This window comes from Oncorhynchus mykiss, chromosome 2 (assembly GCF_057628025.1).
Source record: "Oncorhynchus mykiss isolate SJ-2025 chromosome 2, ASM5762802v1, whole genome shotgun sequence".
In the NCBI taxonomy this organism is placed as follows: Eukaryota; Metazoa; Chordata; class Actinopteri; order Salmoniformes; family Salmonidae; genus Oncorhynchus; species Oncorhynchus mykiss.
In genome coordinates, this window is record NC_143023.1 from 34,317,481 (window position 1) to 34,334,077 (window position 16,597).

General features: G+C 41.7%; 3 protein-coding genes across 4 annotated transcripts; all 3 read right to left on the minus strand.

Annotated features, from left to right (window-relative positions):
• Nucleotides 1–31: 31 nt before the first annotated feature.
• On the minus strand, nt 32–8,889 carry LOC110488304 (SH3 domain-binding protein 5-like). The gene is made up of 6 exons (XM_021560492.3): nt 7,431–8,889; nt 7,179–7,241; nt 6,833–6,961; nt 6,449–6,613; nt 5,732–5,905; nt 32–2,147 (listed from the first exon to the last, which is right to left on the minus strand). Exons 1-6 carry the CDS (start codon nt 7,683–7,685, stop codon nt 1,587–1,589), a joined length of 1,347 nt encoding a protein of 448 aa, XP_021416167.3. The 5' UTR covers nt 7,686–8,889; the 3' UTR covers nt 32–1,586.
• A 119-nt stretch (nt 8,890–9,008) lies between these two features.
• LOC110488311 (alpha-1,3-mannosyl-glycoprotein 2-beta-N-acetylglucosaminyltransferase) lies at nt 9,009–12,029 on the minus strand. 2 transcript variants are annotated; one of them, XM_021560503.3, is made up of 3 exons: nt 11,788–12,029; nt 10,511–11,447; nt 9,009–10,362 (listed from the first exon to the last, which is right to left on the minus strand). In XM_021560503.3, exons 2-3 carry the CDS (start codon nt 11,126–11,128, stop codon nt 9,664–9,666), a joined length of 1,317 nt encoding a protein of 438 aa, XP_021416178.1. In that variant the 5' UTR covers nt 11,129–11,447; nt 11,788–12,029; the 3' UTR covers nt 9,009–9,663. The 2 variants fall into 2 exon arrangements, with proteins under 2 accessions (XP_021416178.1, XP_090054143.1); XM_090198017.1 differs by having other exon boundaries at nt 11,435–11,447; nt 11,788–11,997.
• A 1,848-nt stretch (nt 12,030–13,877) lies between these two features.
• LOC149985063 (uncharacterized) lies at nt 13,878–16,547 on the minus strand. Its single transcript, XM_090215053.1, has 2 exons — nt 14,521–16,547; nt 13,878–14,289 (listed from the first exon to the last, which is right to left on the minus strand). Exons 1-2 carry the CDS (start codon nt 14,694–14,696, stop codon nt 13,974–13,976), a joined length of 492 nt encoding a protein of 163 aa, XP_090071179.1. The 5' UTR covers nt 14,697–16,547; the 3' UTR covers nt 13,878–13,973.
• Nucleotides 16,548–16,597: the final 50 nt, after the last annotated feature.

Here is a 16,597-nt window from a genome sequence, read left to right on the forward strand (position 1 = left end):
ATACAACATATTGGGTCTTAAAATGGCAAAGTCAAGATTCCTCTTATTTTATTGTTTATCTGTTTGATATTGCATACATGTAAATAACAACAGTGAACTGTACTATATAGCTGGGTGACATCACACTACTGCACCACTTTATGAATAAATAAAGAGGAAGACATCAAATGGACAATGATTGAAGGGTTGAAAGCATAGAAATACAATTGCTAGTCATTCTATTTCTATGGCTGAGAGAATGAGGGGAAGAGATGGATATATTGGAAGTATGTAAAGAGCGGGACAGAGACGGAGGTCGATTCAGGAATACAGCAGATAACCAGCATTAAATAAGATCCCTTTAAAATAACTATACAAAGACATTCAAATAAATCTGTACATTTCATTCTTTTCTCTATAAATGGTGTAATTATACACACTTACATTTAATCCATTGACTACATTTCTTGTACCCTCCACTTTGCCAAAGCAGTACACAGACAACATCCATCAAGTCCAGGCAAAACAGAGTTAGGATGACTCATAGATGATTCACATTTAAAATTAAACATATGGTCAAAAGCATGTCCTTCATGGGAGTATTTCTCAACTGTTGACCACAGTTTAATACTGTATACACAGATCTGAACAGTGTGTTGTTGTAGCCAGTGCTATGCTGTCTTTGTTTGCGTAGTACTGTGTCAAGGACAAGGCACATTTCAGTTTACGACCTAGGAGGCTCTAAAGAAACAATATATAGGGAAATTATTTTATTTAAAAAAATACAAAAACAAAGGATCTTAAAATTATTAAAATTGAAACAAGTAAAACATAATATTATGCCAGCGTAATATTTTATGAACAATTTATAAAAATGTTTAGTTAGACCTGAATACTAATACACATATAATAAAAGTCAAAATAAATAGTCTGGAGTGCTTTCTGTCATCAAGCAAGTTGTCAGAATGGAGTTTGTAACTCTCTAGTTTGTTTTGGGGTCCTATTGATTCGAACCCTGAAACCAGGTTTTCAGAATAAGTACAAAAAAACGAATTGTTCTTGCACTTTTTACAATACGCGTTTACATTTATGTACTAAAATAAACCATATCTACAGTATGAAACAAAAATGGAGCATACATGAATTCACACTTACTTTTTTGTTGCAAAAGAACATTGATTTTATCTTACACCAGAAATTCAGTTACTACCGTTTAGATTGAATAGGGCTCCCAGTTGTCATGTTTATTGTAGTCTCTTACTTTGATTGTTCCTTCATGCACTAGGACATATGTGTCTAAGGTTTCGTTATTGCCAGAATAAAGGAAGTAAAGCAGCTAATCTCAGAGGCATGTACAGTCTAGGAGTTTCAGTAGTGTTGTAATATGATGCAAAACCTGTCAGGCTCCTTATATTTTCAGGTCTTGTCAACGTACCTGTGCTTCGCTACTACTGAATATCATACCCCCCTGTTTAAAATGTGTTACTTTAGATACAGCAGATCTGATTTTCCTCATATTTTATATTTTGGTCTTTTGCCAGGATAATGAGCTAGCTCGACCGGACACTTATTTTCAATTGATAAACTATAAGCGATAAGGACAGCTCTCACAAGCTGAAGCTCCTGTGATGTTGCTTCAGGAACTGCTGTTGGCGCTGCATTTGCCCTTCCCTTCTTTCCCTTCCTCCCCCTCTCTCATTCTCTCCATCCTCCCCAGGCAGACTGCCCACATCGCTAAATTCTCCGAGGTGTTCGATGGAATCGCATTTCTCCAGGTCAGAAGCGATGGTCTGCAGACTGAAGACGGAAAGGGAATCTGACCCTGCTCTCTCTCCATGCGTCTCGGGCCTCTCTCCCCCACTCTCCCTGTATTTCTCCACCAGCCCAATTTTCTTATCCGCCACGCCGCTTCTGTTCACCCTATCAGTCTCCATTGCCCCTCCTCCACATGCCCCGCCCTCGACACCACACACCACACTGTCCGACTCCGCCCCAATAGGGGGACTCCGCCCACCACAGGCCATGGTTTGTCCACCATCGGTTTGGTCCCGCCCCCGCTGAGCATGGATGGCCTCGCTGATTTGCTCCAGGTTGTGCAAGGCGACAGAGTAGCGGTTTTTCACTTTGGTCACATGCTCCTCCAGCTGCATCACTTTGGTTTTGTGCTCCTGAAGTTACAGAAAACCCAATATGATGGAGAGAAAAGACAGAGCAACATACAATATTTCTTCCTACTTGGTTTGAGGCCAAAGAGGAAACAATAACCAACAGGAGCGATCACGGACGGACATGACAGCTCTGTATCAACCATTTCCCTGCTTTTCTTACAATAACAGCTTGAAATTACATATATATTAACTGCAATATATATTAAATATCACAGGTGGTTGGTGGCACCTTGATTGGGGAGGATGGGCTAGTGGTAGTGCCTGGAGTGGAAACAGGTGGAATGGTATCAAATATACCAAGCACATGGTCTCCATGTGTTTGATGCCATTCCATTTCCTCCGTTCCAGACATAATTATGAGCTGTCCTCCCCTCAGCAGCCTCCACTGTTATACATCATATACAGTGCATTCGGAAAGTATTCGGACCCCTTGACTTTTTCCACATTTTGTTTTGTTACTGCCTTATTCTAAAATGGATAAAATATATTTCCCCCCCCTCATCAATCTACACACAAGTATTCAGACCCTTTACTCAGTACTTTGAAGCACTTTTGGCAGCATTTACAGCCTTGAGTCTTCTTGGGTATGACGCTACAAGCTTGGCACACCTGTATTTGGGGAGTTTCTCCCATTCTTTTCTGCAGATCCTCTCAAGCTCGGTCAGGTTGGATGGGGAGTGTCAATGCACAGCTATTTTCAGGTCTCTACATAGATGTTCAATTGGGTTCAAGTCCCGGCTCTGGCTGGGCCACTCAAGGACATGCAGAGACTTGTCCCGAAGCCACTCCTGCGTTGTCTTGGCTGTGTGCTTAGGGTCATTGTCCTGTCGGAAGGAGAACCTTCGCCCCAGTCGGAGGTCCTGAGCGCTCTGGAGTAGGTTTTCATCAAGGATCTCTCTGTACTTGGCTCTGTTCCTCTTACTCTTGATCCTGACTAGTTTCCCAGTCCCTGCAACTGAAAAACATCCCCACAGCATGATGCTGCTACCACCATGCTTAAAACGTAGGGATTGTGCCAGGTTTCCTCCAGACCTGACGCTTGGCATTCAAGCCAAAGAGTTCAATCTTGGTTGCATCAGACCAGACAATCTAGTTTCTCATGGAACGAGAGTCCTTTAGGTAACCTTTGGCAAACTCCAAGTTTGCTGTCAAGTGACTTTTACTGAGGAGTGGGTTCCGTCTGGCCACTCTACCATAAAGGCCTGATTGGTGGAGTGCTGCAGAGATGGTTGTCCTTGTGGAAGGTTATCCCATCTCCACAGAGGAACTCTGGAGCTCTGTCAGAGTGACCATAAGGTTCTTGGTCACCTCCCTGACCAAGGCCCTTCTCCACCGATTGCTCAGTTTGGCCGGGCAGCCAGCTCTAGGAAGAGTCTTGGTGGTTCCAAACTTCTTCCATTTAAGAATGATGGAGGCCACTATGTTCTTGGGGACCTTCAATGCTGCAGACATTTTTTGTTACCCTTCCCCAGATCTGTGCCTCGACACAATCCTTTCTCAGAGCTCTATGGACAATTCCTTTGACCTCACGGCTTGGTTTTTGCTCAGACATGCACTGTCAACTGCTGGGATTTTGGGCTCCAAAATTACTGGCACGCCTGACTGGCAATGCACAAACAATACTTTAAAATAATTAGATATAATCTCAAAATACCAACTTAAGAAATACTGTACTTTATTTTATTTATTTTTTTAATTTTACCCCCCTTTTCATGGTATCCAATTGTTAGTAGCTACGATCTTGTCTCATCGCTACAACTCCCGTACGGGCTCGGGAGAGACAAAGGCTGAAAGTTATGCGCGCATCCAAACCGGCCAAACCCTCCCTAGCCCGGACGACGCTATGACAATTGTGCGTCGCCCCACGGATCTCCTGGTCGCATCCGGTTACGACAGAGCCTGGGCGCGAACCCAGAGTCTCTGGTGGCACAGCTGGCGCTGCAGTACTGCGCCCTTAACCACTGTGCCACCTGGGAGGCCATACTGTACTTTATTAATGTTTCAATGGAACCAACCAAAATCATACAATTATTTAATACTCCTCATTTAGTACTTAGTGCAACATACCTCTGGCAAGGATAACAGCATGGAGTCAATTTGTAATGTTTGACAAGGTTAAGGAACACATTTGGAGGGATTTTGGACCATTCCTCTATGCAGATCCTTTCAAGATCCTTCACATTCTTGGGTTTGAGCTTATCAACTGCCTTCTTCAACTCAGCCCACAGGTTTTTGATTGGATTGTGGTCCGGCGACAGATGGCCATGGCAGAACATTGATTTTGTAGTCACAGAACCATTTCTGTGGATCTTGAGGTATGTTTTGGGTCATTGTCTTGTTGGAAAGTCCACCTACTGCCTTCTGGCAGAGGCAACTTGGTGGAATTCATTATGCCATTAAGCTTAACCAGTGCCCCTGGACCTCTGGAATTAAAACAGCCCCAAAACATCACTGACCCACCACCATATTTCACTGTGGGTATGAGTTGCCTCTCCTTGTATGCATCTCTGTTTCGACGCCAAACATGCCAATGCTGTATCGGACCAAAACGTTCAATTTTGGTCTCATCTGACCAGAGTACCTTCTTCCAGACATAATTTAAATGACGTTTGGCAAACTCCAAGCACTTGCATCTGTGTCTTGGGGTCAGAAAGGGCTTTCCTCTGGCAAACCTTCCAAAGAGCCTGTGGACGTAGCGTCGGATGGTGCTTTTTGAAACCTAGTGACCCCAAGACGCCACCAAGGCCTGCAATTCTTTCACAGTGATTCTTGGGGATTTTGTTGCTTCGCTCACCATCCTCCTCCCTATGCTGGGGGGCAAAATGCATTTGCGTCCACTACCTGTGAGGTTTTCAACTGTTCCATATCTTTTGCATTTTTGTATAATTTCCCTGACAATGCTCAGTGGTATTTTCAATCATTTGTGGATCTTCTTGTAGCCATTACCAGATTTACGAAGGTCCACGACATCTGTCTCTTTTGAACTGACAGTTATTTTGTTTCCTTCATGGTGTTGGATGACAAAGGGATATTGCATGCGTGTTACCTAATTTTTATACCCTAGTGAAACAGGAAGTGATGTAATAGCTCAATATAGTTCCTTAAGACTTTGATCACCTTAAATAAGTGGAATTTAATTCCTGGTTTAAATTTTGGTAGATGTTATTTACAATAATCTTTAAGGGTGCCATTAATTGTAAAACCTTGATTTGGAGGACATTGATTTAATTAAAAATCAAATATTTTGGTGGGTTCCATTGAAACATTAATAAAGTACAGTATTTCGAGTTTCTCTCTATATTTATATTGTTTATATTTTATTATGTATTGTTTGTGCATTGCCAGTCAGAGGTGCCAGTAATTTTGGAGCCCACTGTATAGACAGGTGTGTGCCTATTTCTGTTTTTTATAAAATGTACAACATTTTCTAAAAACCTGTTTTCACTTTGTCATTATGGGGGTTTTGTGTGTATAATTAATTCATTTAATCCATTTTAGAATACGGCTGTAATGTAACAAAATGTGGAAAAAGTCAAGGGGTCTGAATACTTTCCAAATGCACTGTATATTATATATCTATGTACCTCAAGTATGTAGTTGAACTGGGCCTTGAGCTCGAAGTAAGGTTTGGACTTAACGATGGCCCTCTTGAGAGATTTCTGCAGGGTCTGGACTCGAGCCTCTGCCGTCTGACAAGAGTGGGTGACACGCATGTGCTCCCGTTCGCTGCGTAGGCGCTCCTCCTCTGCCTCGTTCACCTTGCACACAACCATACAAAATGTTAAGACGGGAAAACACAACAATCAGTATCCTAACCCCCACCAACCTAACAAAATAAACTGCCTAACTAATTGAAAGCAATCCAATTAAAAATAGAGTTTAGGCATAGGAGAAAATAGCTACAGTACCCAGGGGGTGGGGAATGGTAAGGAAAATACTGATTCAATGTATTCCATATCAGCCACCTCAAATAGCCTATACATTGATCACGTTTGATGGAATGATATAGAATGCAACACATAACCTGGAATACTGCTTACACTGGTAGTTGCGGTTTCCCATGTTGCCTTGGAGGTAGCATAGTTGACCAATATCCTGCCAAACAAGGCTAACTGCCAAACTAATTTTAAACCAGTTTTAGTCATGGGGGAACATAGCTACTTGGCAGTGGGGTGGGGATTGTAAGGGAAATACTGATTAAATTAATACCATATCAACTCGCTCACATAACTGATGAACATATTTAGCATTTTATTTTGTATTGATGCAGTTATAGCGTTATCTGGGATTTCCCCTGTTACCTTGGAGGTAGCATGGTTGAGCATCTCCTGCCAGGTGGGGTCCAGGGTGTTCCTGCCATCGGCCATGAGGCCCTGCTCTGCCACGTACACCATCTCCCTGGCAGCCGTGTGCATGGAGACGGCCCGCTCATAGCTCAGCGCCGCCTTCTGGGTCTCCTGTTGAGCCTGTGAGAGGGACAGCCAATCAGATACTGAGAAAACAGTGCATGCAGTTGCACAGCAACCAACCACGTGGGACAAACAATCAAACTGTTGTTGAGATTTGAGAAAAGTGGGACAAGCAGGTGAATGGCAAATACTGCACAGAGTCCCATATTTTGATTCAGTGATAAAGAACTCTTTAAATTTGTTGTTGCAAATACCACAGTGCATGTACAACAGTACCTCCTTGGCAAGTCGACGAGCCTCATAGTAGGGCCTGGCCTTCTCGATGCAGGTACCAAGCTGGGAGCTGTGGGCGTTCAGTTTTCTGGCTGAGTCTGTGAGGATCTTCCTATAACCCGATCTGGCATCCTACACATATACAAAAGGAATTCCTAATCAGATTTCATTGTAATGGGCATTTCTGATAATTTAAAGCATATTTTCCAGATTAACAATGGGTTTACAGCATATTATGGGAATTGAAAATGAACTGACGATTGATTATTTGGAAAAAAACTGATCAGTACGGAAAGGGGCGAAGTCTGGGGCCAGATTTATCATGGGAGAAGTGATGATATCCACTTACATCCAAGTGCAGTTCTAGTTGGTTGATTTTTACACTGGCCTCGTTGAGGTGTTCCAACTCCTCCTGGAAACAGAAAATATATGAGGGAGCACAGAAGGAAGCAGATACTTTGATTAGTTGGTTTGTAACAACACAATCAGTTAATATCATACATGCAACTAATTTTGTAAAACGTTGGCGACGTCTCATAGACCAGGAAATCCCATTGAGATTAAAATGTATTATAAAAGGTTTCGGTCAATTTTTCGCCACCTGAATTCTGGGATCCAATTCCTCTTCATATGGGCTGTGTAGTTCACCTTCGTTCTTCTCTTTCTCTGTACACTCTTCTCCCTCGCAGGTGTCTTTCTCTTTTAGCACCGTTTCAGCTGTATCTCCATTAATTTCCTTGTCATTTGGTTCCCCGCCCTTCACCTCAGCATCCGCACCAGGCGTCTCTTCCCTCAATTCGCCCACTTCGGGGTCTCCGGAGCCGGCTGGGCTCACACGCAAATCACCTGGCTCCATTCCAGGCCCAGTTAGCAAGCTAACGTTAGCTAGCCAAATAACGGTAAAGTTGCTTCTCTTTTTAGCCAACTAGCTATGTGTTCTAGCCAGTTACTAACTGCGTTTTGTATGTGTGAGAATTTGATTAGGACCATAGGGGAAAACTAGTTTGAGAGACAGCAAAACCAGACTATCATTCAATCCCGCTCGTTTAGCCACAACACAGGAGACTAACGACGTGACGATACTACCAGTACAGTAGCTAGCTCTATAAAGCTACCTTACGTTGCATGAAAATAAAACATTATTTAAAATAAATTGACTGCAAATAATGGACATTGAAATGAAATCTAATTGACAACAAATAATGTTTTTTCATCACCAGTAGTCTCTCCATCTCTCCCTCCACTGTTTGCTTGCTAGCTAACCTCGGCTCTGTTCTTAGCTAGCAAAACAAAAGGTAAATAGAGAACGCTTCCCTCGTCCTTTGGTTTGAACTCTTATTGGTTCCGTAGCCATGCCTCATCTTAGGTTTGAACTCATAAAGGTTCCGTAGCCAGACTTGCTTTTAGAAGTCTCCAACCTGCCCAGGCAGTCTGTTAACATTTTGTTTGTAAGTCAATTTCTATCGTAATAACAAATTAAGTAATTCATTCATTTTAAATGGTAAACCATTAGACATATGTACGGGATACACATTCCCCATCCAACGAAATGCTTACCTGCAGGTTCCTTCTCGACAATGCACAATAAGAAATAATACGACCATAAAGTAAATGGCTAAGTAGAATATAATTAACATTTTAACACAAGTATAATACAGGAAGGCACAATTTATAGTAAAATATTTACGTGTTTTGGGGGAAGGGTGGGGCAATTGTTTAAATTGTTCAGTATTTAGTTGCCTAATGTGAGGTGGAGATCATTCATTTGAAAAATATATACACCGAGTATACCGAACACTTTCCTAATATTGAGTTGCACCCCTCCTTCCCACAGTTGTGTCAAGTTGGCTGGATGTCCTTTGGGTGGTGGACCATTCATGATACACACAGGAAACTGTTGAGCATGAAAAAGCCAGCAGCGTTGCAGTTCTTTACACAAACCGGTGTACCTGCCACCATACCCCGTTCAAAGGCACTTAACATTTGTCTTGCCCATTCACAAGCTGAATGGGATTATAGCTTTCACCTGGATTCAAATAAAAATGTATTGGTCACATACACATATTTAGCAGATGTTATTGCGGATGTACCGAAATGGTCAGTCGGTCATGGAAAAAGCAGGTGTCCTTAATGTGTATATACAGTATATTAATATGGCAAAGAAACAGCAAACATCAGAGGTGATTGGTAGAATTGAATTCCCAAAATTACATAACATACAGCATTTGTGATGTGTGTCTTGCATTTAAATAAATACATACTTCAGTAGCCATCTCTTTGGGAAAAACATTAAGCACTATAATAACCAGGTTAAAATAGTCAAAACATGACAACAAAAAAAACAGTTCTCCAAAAGATGAACTAAATATTGTGAAGCAATTATACTTTAGGACAAATCACAAGTTGACCACCACCATTATTGAACACATCACAGATATATTTTTCATCTGACAAATTAGTAACAGATAGGCTCCCAGAAATTGCATACAAGATTGAGAATAATCAAAGTGGATGCTGCATTGAATTTCATGTGCATGATGAGAGTATATAAAAAAAAGAAATCTCTGAAAATAATGACATATCTCTACCTACCCTACTATCCCAACCCCACATTGCAAAAATATATTAATTTGAGTGTATGAAAAAACCTGAGAAGTATGGGGAGAAAATTAAACATCGGAAATGGAAGACAAAAGATAGGCATCTGTCATAACGGTCTCACTATAGCTTAAAGCCAAAGATCCACATCTGGCATTCATTGGTCTCACTTCTGTTGCCATAGTACTAGATGTAACGTACAGAGCCCTTTCCTCTTCAGTCCTTTGTGTTTGTCATCAACTCCAGGTTGGGTCATATTTGCTCCATCCCGGAGGGGGTGCCAGAAAGATTCTCCTTCCCCTTGACAGGAAACTGACTACTCCCCGATACCCTGTCCGTGGGACCCCTGACTTCAAGTCCTCCATCACACCCAGGTTTTTGGCCAACACTTTGAAACCATCTTTACTTGAGTAGTGCAGACAAAATGGACCCGCTCCTTTTAACTGTCCCCGTTGGACCTCTTCATATTTGACCAAATGCGCACTGTAAACCTGCTTCTCAAAGATCTCCTTGTATTTCTCCTCCTTCAAGTAAGCCAGATCCAGCTTGGTAAAAGGCACAAATTCACTATTCAGTTTAATGTAGCGTAGGTATTTGTCATAAAATTGGCCTAGGCTCACACCTTTCCGCCCAAAGGTTAAAGTTCGGGATATTTCGGGTCGAATACAGGCTCGATCTCTGCGCTGATCTGGCTGACGCATCCAGTCGTCCCAGAATGCACCAGGCCACTTGGGCTCCAGCTCTACCCAGAGTTCCTTGAGCATCATCCAACCCAGCCCAGGGAAGAAGTCTGTCCTGTACAGGAGGTCTGCTTTACCAGGGTCGACGTAGCCGTCTCGGCCATTGTCATTCCAGGCAGACACACACCACAGAGACCGGTCAGATTTCAGGATTGGGTGAAGGGATCTGAAGTACTCAAAGAAGTCTGGTGCCACCTAGTGAGAGAATGAAAAACAATGTTTTTTTGTTGTTCAACTGGCAACTAGAGGATGTAAACAATGATGAGCATAAAACAAGTGGATTTAACATTTCACTTTATCACATTCAGTACATATTTCATGTCAGAGTAGAGAAAGTTATTACCTCCAAATCATCTTCCACAATAACAACAGAGGAATGTGAAAGAGAGTTGAACACCTGGTTGAGAGCCCAGCGATAGTGCCTAGAGATTTTGTAGTAGCCCTGGAACTTCTTGTGTTCTGGTCTCACGGCAATATCTGACAGGTCTGGTTGTTTCAGGTGAGTTACCTGACTGCCATAAGAACCAATCACCTGTGCAGTCTCTGCATGCCCACAGTCCTGGCTGACTATAATTGGGTAGAGTTCAGCTGAGGGGCGGTACTCTAGGAGTTTGTCCAGGCAGCGTTTGACAGTAACCCTGTTACAGGCTATAACTAAGATGGGAATGACCACTTGAGGGGGGCCAATTCTGCTGGCACCATTCTCATTGGGTTGTTCCCATAGTGACCGATGACCCTGTATCTGAAGCAGGATTTTTCTCTGCATTTCAAGCTCTGCCTCAAAGGCTTCTGCCATGTGGATCACATCCCCAGCCAAATCAGCCCCTCCTCGTCCTCCATCCATCTCCCTCTCCTCTCGACCAGACAGGGGTCGGCCCCACAGATAGAGGACCACGATGGCATTCCAGGCGACAAAGAGAAAAACACCAAAGAGAATAGCAGAACCTCTCTTACGGAGCATGGCCCAAACAACTTAGGAGGGAAAGGAAGTTTGTAAGACTGGGTTTGTAAAAAACAAGTTGCGCCAAAGGAATGCAGAACGCAAAAAGGACATGTGGAGAGGTCACTTAGTTAGTTTAAATATTCTTGTAGTAAAGTAATGAACACATAAGCAAGTAAATAGAATGAGATAAAGCCGGAGTCAAAAAAAGACAAGGAAGATGTATAAGGTATGAGGGAAAAATTGAGGGAGAGCTGGATTCATCTTGGACAGGAGGTGGGTGAGCGAGCTGGTTAGGGGATGAAAGTGCTGTTCTTCAGTTCATACCTTCCATGTCAATCTGAAATGATGGATATAGATAAAGCACAGGGTTCAAGAGCTAGTCATTTAACAAAGTCACTGTCACTTACATTAATCGAGTATAAAACTATGAACTATAGGCCCACTGTAGATAGTTGGAGGGAAAGCCACATTAGGAAGGTGATATTCTTAGGCTAATTGATTTTTTTTTCACCTGTAGCTAGCTCTCGTCACGCACCCCCGGAATGCGAGACTTACTTTATTTTCTGAGTAATCCATCCATTGTTTAAGAACTATATTGGACCTAGGTAATCTTTCGACCGAATTGCTTGGAAGCTAATGTTAGACAGAACATTTCGTTCCCAGAAATTAGCACTTACCTCCAGCTTCTTAACGTAGAACACATTCGGTCTCTGTAGCCATTTCTTCCTTCGTTTCACTAACCTCTTCGATGACAGTATGCAGGATCAATAAGCAAGTGAAGGGGAAATAATGTATCGATGTCACACTTTAATTTTGATTGTGTTTGTTATCAAATCAACTTAATTTCTTGCCATATGTTTTCACAAGACTGCAGACTTCCGGATAGCACATTTTTACCGGAAGCCCCGCCTTAACCGTCACCTTGAGAATTTATCCAACTGTACCAAATAGGGCTGACCGAATACAGTATAATTCATAATCAAACTGTATCACACTGTGTACTAGTCTTAAGCCTATTTTAGATACATATATTTTGGAGCAAGGTTTTATCCTGTTCTTAATGTTAATTTATTTTCCCCAAAATATTTATAGTCCAGATATTTTCATAATTCATGAGTGTCTTACATGGTAAAAAAAAATAATCCTTTATTTTTACAGGAGTTTTTCGTGTTTACAAATGCAAAAATATTCCATTCAGCACAAGGGCTGTAGGCCTTTATTGGTCATAGGCCTACTTACCATTGCAGTAACTAATGGAAACAACATGCAATCAATTATCATACATTTCAGGATCTTCTAAACGTGCATAGGCTATCACATTCTAGATAACAAAATATACCATTATTCTTGGTTATTCATCAAAAAGGCAAAATGTGGCTTCAGGCCAATAAAGATACATATAATGTTACTATACAATCACAGTTGACACCTGTCTAGAATCAAAAGAAGAAAGTTGTCACTGGACTTAGATCTCATTCTTGTAAGGCAACCTGGCATAGTTATGCAACAGGATAGGCTTATATAGTCTATCACACACCCATTTGTTTGCACCTTTAGTCATGTAATAATAGACTCCTAACTCCTTTGTGTCCGTGACAATACATGGAACATTTTGTATTTCATAAGGTGTGAAATTATACACTGAGTGTACAAAACATTAGGAAAACCTGGTCTTTCCATGACATAGACTGACCAAGTGAATACAGGTCAAATCTAGGATCCCTTATTGATGTCACTTGTTAAATCCACTTCAATCAGTGTAGATGAAGGGGAGGAGACCGGTTAAACAAGGATGTTTAAGCCTTGAGACAATTCAGACATGGATTGTGTGCCATTCAGAGGGTGAATGGGCAAGACAAAAGATTTAAGTGCCTTTGAACTGGGTATGGTAGTAGGTGCCAGGCACACCGGTTTGAGTGTGTCAAGAACTGCAATGCTGCTGGGTTTTTCACGCTCAACAGTTTCCCGTGTGTATCGTGTGTAGTCAAGAATGGTCCACCACCCAAAGGACAACCAGCCAACTGTGCGAATCATTGGAGTCAACATGGACCAGCATCCATGTGGAACACTTTTGACACCTTGTAGTCCATGCCCTGACTAATTGAGGCTGTTCTGAGGGCAAAAGGGGTTGCAACTCAACCTTCCTAATATTTTGTACACTCAGTGTACATGCACTGCAACCTGAGGATCAATAAAAGACTACAAACAATTTAGAGCATCAGGTTAAATCAAAAGAGGGTTAGATTGATTTGATGGAGTTCATAGCATAATTATTTCCTGAACAATATTGAAAAAAATCTATCAGATTTTTTGTTAATTTCTAATAATCATCAGAGCTAACAGAGATCTTTGGCTTTCATACAGCAAAGCGATTGTCAAAACAACTGAGTGACTTATCAACTGATAAGAAAACATGTCATCGTGCTGCGTGTCTCAAAGTCAGGTGCTCACAGTTCATCGCCTTTCTGGAAGTCCCATACAAAGGACTTTGAAAATATTAAAACAGCAGGTACACTACAGTGTGTTTTCATATTGGACATTCCACCCTGGGGCCTGGAAGAGTCGCCTATGCATGTTTGTGTGTGTGTGTGTGTGTGTGTGTGTGTGTATGTGTGTGCACTGCCCTCTGAGGTCCATTGTTCAGGAGATTGGTGTCAATCAAAGGCTGTTAATCAAATGGACTTCCACTTTGTCCATTCAATGATTCACCCTGCAAAACCAAACAAAAATAGGCTACATTGTGAAGCCTATTGTTTTGGACATATTTGTCATTTCATTGGGGTATGGTTTTCATTGGGTATAGCACACCACTTTTCATTGGTTCAGGCACAGTAAACTATGGCAGAGGCATAATTATGAAATCTCAATGTTCTTCACTCACCTGTTGAGCAATACTTTTGACAGAGGTGCTTTTTCCTCTGATCGTGGTCTGTCCTTCCATGGCAGCTTCACCTACATCATTTGGCCTGGACCTGCAGAACACTCCCAGTTTCACATGCATTATTTCAGACACAAACACGGTGAAAAATATGCATCTGTTCTTCAGAGTAGACCAACCATTTAGGATAAAAGCAGGGATCATATTTTCCGCTATTTCCTTATTGTGCCAAGTTATGGACACATTCAAAACGGCAGGGGAGGTTTCTAGGATTTTGACCCAATTTTTTTTCTCATAGTTCCTACGAGTAATGTCATTTTAAAATTCTTTCACATTGGGTAATTTTTTATTTTGGGCATTTGGCATATTCAAGGAGCACGGGACCCCTGGCGCACAAATTCTTGGCTCCGAAATCTTTGCTTGACAATTCTAATTTACCGACTCATAATCTCTCGTCTTGGTGTTCGACTCAGGTTTATATTCCAAGAACACTCAATTTCCAAACTCAAGTCGTTGTTCTTGAAAAAAGGACTTCCATATTGAGGGAGTTCGTTTTGGCCGCACGGAGTCGCATACCGCTCCGCAAGCCAATCCGAGGTTGTATCCCGAGGTGGCAAGCCGCTTCTTGTTTGCTTGATTCCTGGCTAGGATATTCCCACGACACCGTAGAACAGCGGACAAGGCAGAAGCAGAAGGGATAGAAGCCATCGTTGCCGATATTCTAGTGGTGACTGTCAATGTTAATTCTATTCAGTCACACATCTACCATTAATTTATGCAAGCACTGTAATTCAAGAGGAAAACATATCCATGTTTGACGACATAGTTATTTAACCCGAACACACGGTTAGGCCGATATCCAGTTTGCGCCACGGGTCTTTCTGGACCGGGGTCTGGTTCACCCAAGCAGAAGCTCCGGCCGGGCCGGGGTCGTGAGTATACTTTGTCAACGAGGGTGGTTCAATGTCCATAGGCTATAAACTTTTTTTGCGAGGAATGGCGAACGAGGTTTGGTCCCTGCACAAAGTTGAAATAGATTGCATAAAACGGGTTTAAATTGATTAGAATAGAATGGCCTATGGACAATTTATATAAAGTCACAATTTACAACACCTATAGCATTCTCTCTGGCTTACATAATGTCAAAGATTTGAAAATACATTAATAAGGATTGTTGTGTTATCTTTCTGGGAAGATGTAAACACAGCTAATCTGAAATAGTTGGCCCTATTGTATGTCCCTCCTATAAACACACACACACACACACACACACACACACACACACACACACACACACACACACACACACACACACAGAGAGAGGGAGACATCAATGCTATGTAATTACAATGTACCTGCCTACAGTATGTGCATAGAGTTACTTGCTTTAGCATCACTAAATATAACTATAAAGTGGGAACCTTATAATGAATATGTTTACCGTAATAATGACTTACCATGATGAATTTACCATAAGAACATAAAATTAACTATAGGTTGGACTGGTGAACAGTGGTTGAAATAGACTTATGTCAATGCCAACATCTGCTTGTAAAGAAGGCAAAGACATACTAGCATAGCCAGATTAGGTCAAGTGATGGTCCAAGCATCAGTAAAGTTTTTCGTTGTTTCAAAATGAGTCTTGTTTCTGCCCTCACCACAATATTCACTTTTAGGTAACCATACAAATTGGATATTTTAATGATTAAGAGCATATTCCTTAAACAATTAATAAAACGCTTGCATGTTTTACAACATATGCGCTTAATCATGCTGTCAAATGTCACCGCCTACTTTCCATTTTGAATGACTTGCATGCAAGGTGCACGGTAAGAGGCTTGTCTGTCACACTGACAACCATAGAAATGAAAACATAGCTACTACAACTAGAACTAGTCATGAGTGACACTGTTTCACTGATACATACACTGAGTATACCAAACATTAGGAACACCTTCCTAATATCCCCTTTTGCCCTCAAAACAGCCTAAATTCGTCAGGGCATGGACTCTACAAGGTGTTGAAAGTGTTCCACAGGGATGCTGGCCCATGTTGACACCAATGCTTCCCAAAGTTGTGTCAAGTTGGCTGGATGTCCTTTGGGTGGTGGACCATTCTTGATACACACAGGAAACTGTTGAGTGTGAAAAACCCAGCAGCATTGGCGTTCTTGACACAAACTGGTGCGCCTGGCACCTACTACCATACCCAGTTCAAAGGCACTTACATCTTTTGTCTTGCCCATTCACCCTCTGAATGGCACACATACACAATACATGTCTCAATTGTCTCAAGGCTTAAAAATCCTTCTTTAACCGGTCTCCTCCACTTATCGAAACTGATTGAAGTGGATTTAACAAGTGACATCAATAAAGGATCATAGATTTCACCTCTATTCACCTAGTCAGTCTATGTCATTGAAAGAGCGGGTGTTTTTAATGTTTTGTATACTCATAGCTTTCAGTAAAATGTTAAAACAGTACACACACACACACACACACACACACACGCTGAACCTGTCAGGAAATAGTATATTCAAGAAAAGAAAAGAAAACTAAAAGAAAATGATTCTCTAATGGGACTAAAAGAGGAAGGTGCGACCAAGGTGC

What these genes read in the sequence shown, in the direction of transcription:
- LOC110488304 (XM_021560492.3), bottom strand. Translation starts at nt 7,685, where the DNA reads ATGGAGCCAGGTGATTTGCGTGTGAGCCCAGCCGGCTCCGGAGACCCC. An exon ending in TCAACCATGCTACCTCCAAG is followed by an intron (nt 5,906 to 6,448) that starts GTAACAGGGGAA and finishes GTTGTGTGCAAG; the next exon opens with GTGAACGAGGCAGAGGAGGA. An exon ending in AGTTCAACTACATACTTGAG is followed by an intron (nt 2,148 to 5,731) that starts GTACATAGATAT and finishes CTGTAACTTCAG; the next exon opens with GAGCACAAAACCAAAGTGAT.
- LOC110488311 (XM_021560503.3), bottom strand. Translation starts at nt 11,128, where the DNA reads ATGCTCCGTAAGAGAGGTTCTGCTATTCTCTTTGGTGTTTTTCTCTTT. An exon ending in TTGTGGAAGATGATTTGGAG is followed by an intron (nt 10,363 to 10,510) that starts GTAATAACTTTC and finishes TTCTCTCACTAG; the next exon opens with GTGGCACCAGACTTCTTTGA.
- LOC149985063 (XM_090215053.1), bottom strand. Translation starts at nt 14,696, where the DNA reads ATGGCTTCTATCCCTTCTGCTTCTGCCTTGTCCGCTGTTCTACGGTGT. An exon ending in CGAACTCCCTCAATATGGAA is followed by an intron (nt 14,290 to 14,520) that starts GTCCTTTTTTCA and finishes CATTACTCGTAG; the next exon opens with GAACTATGAGAAAAAAAATT.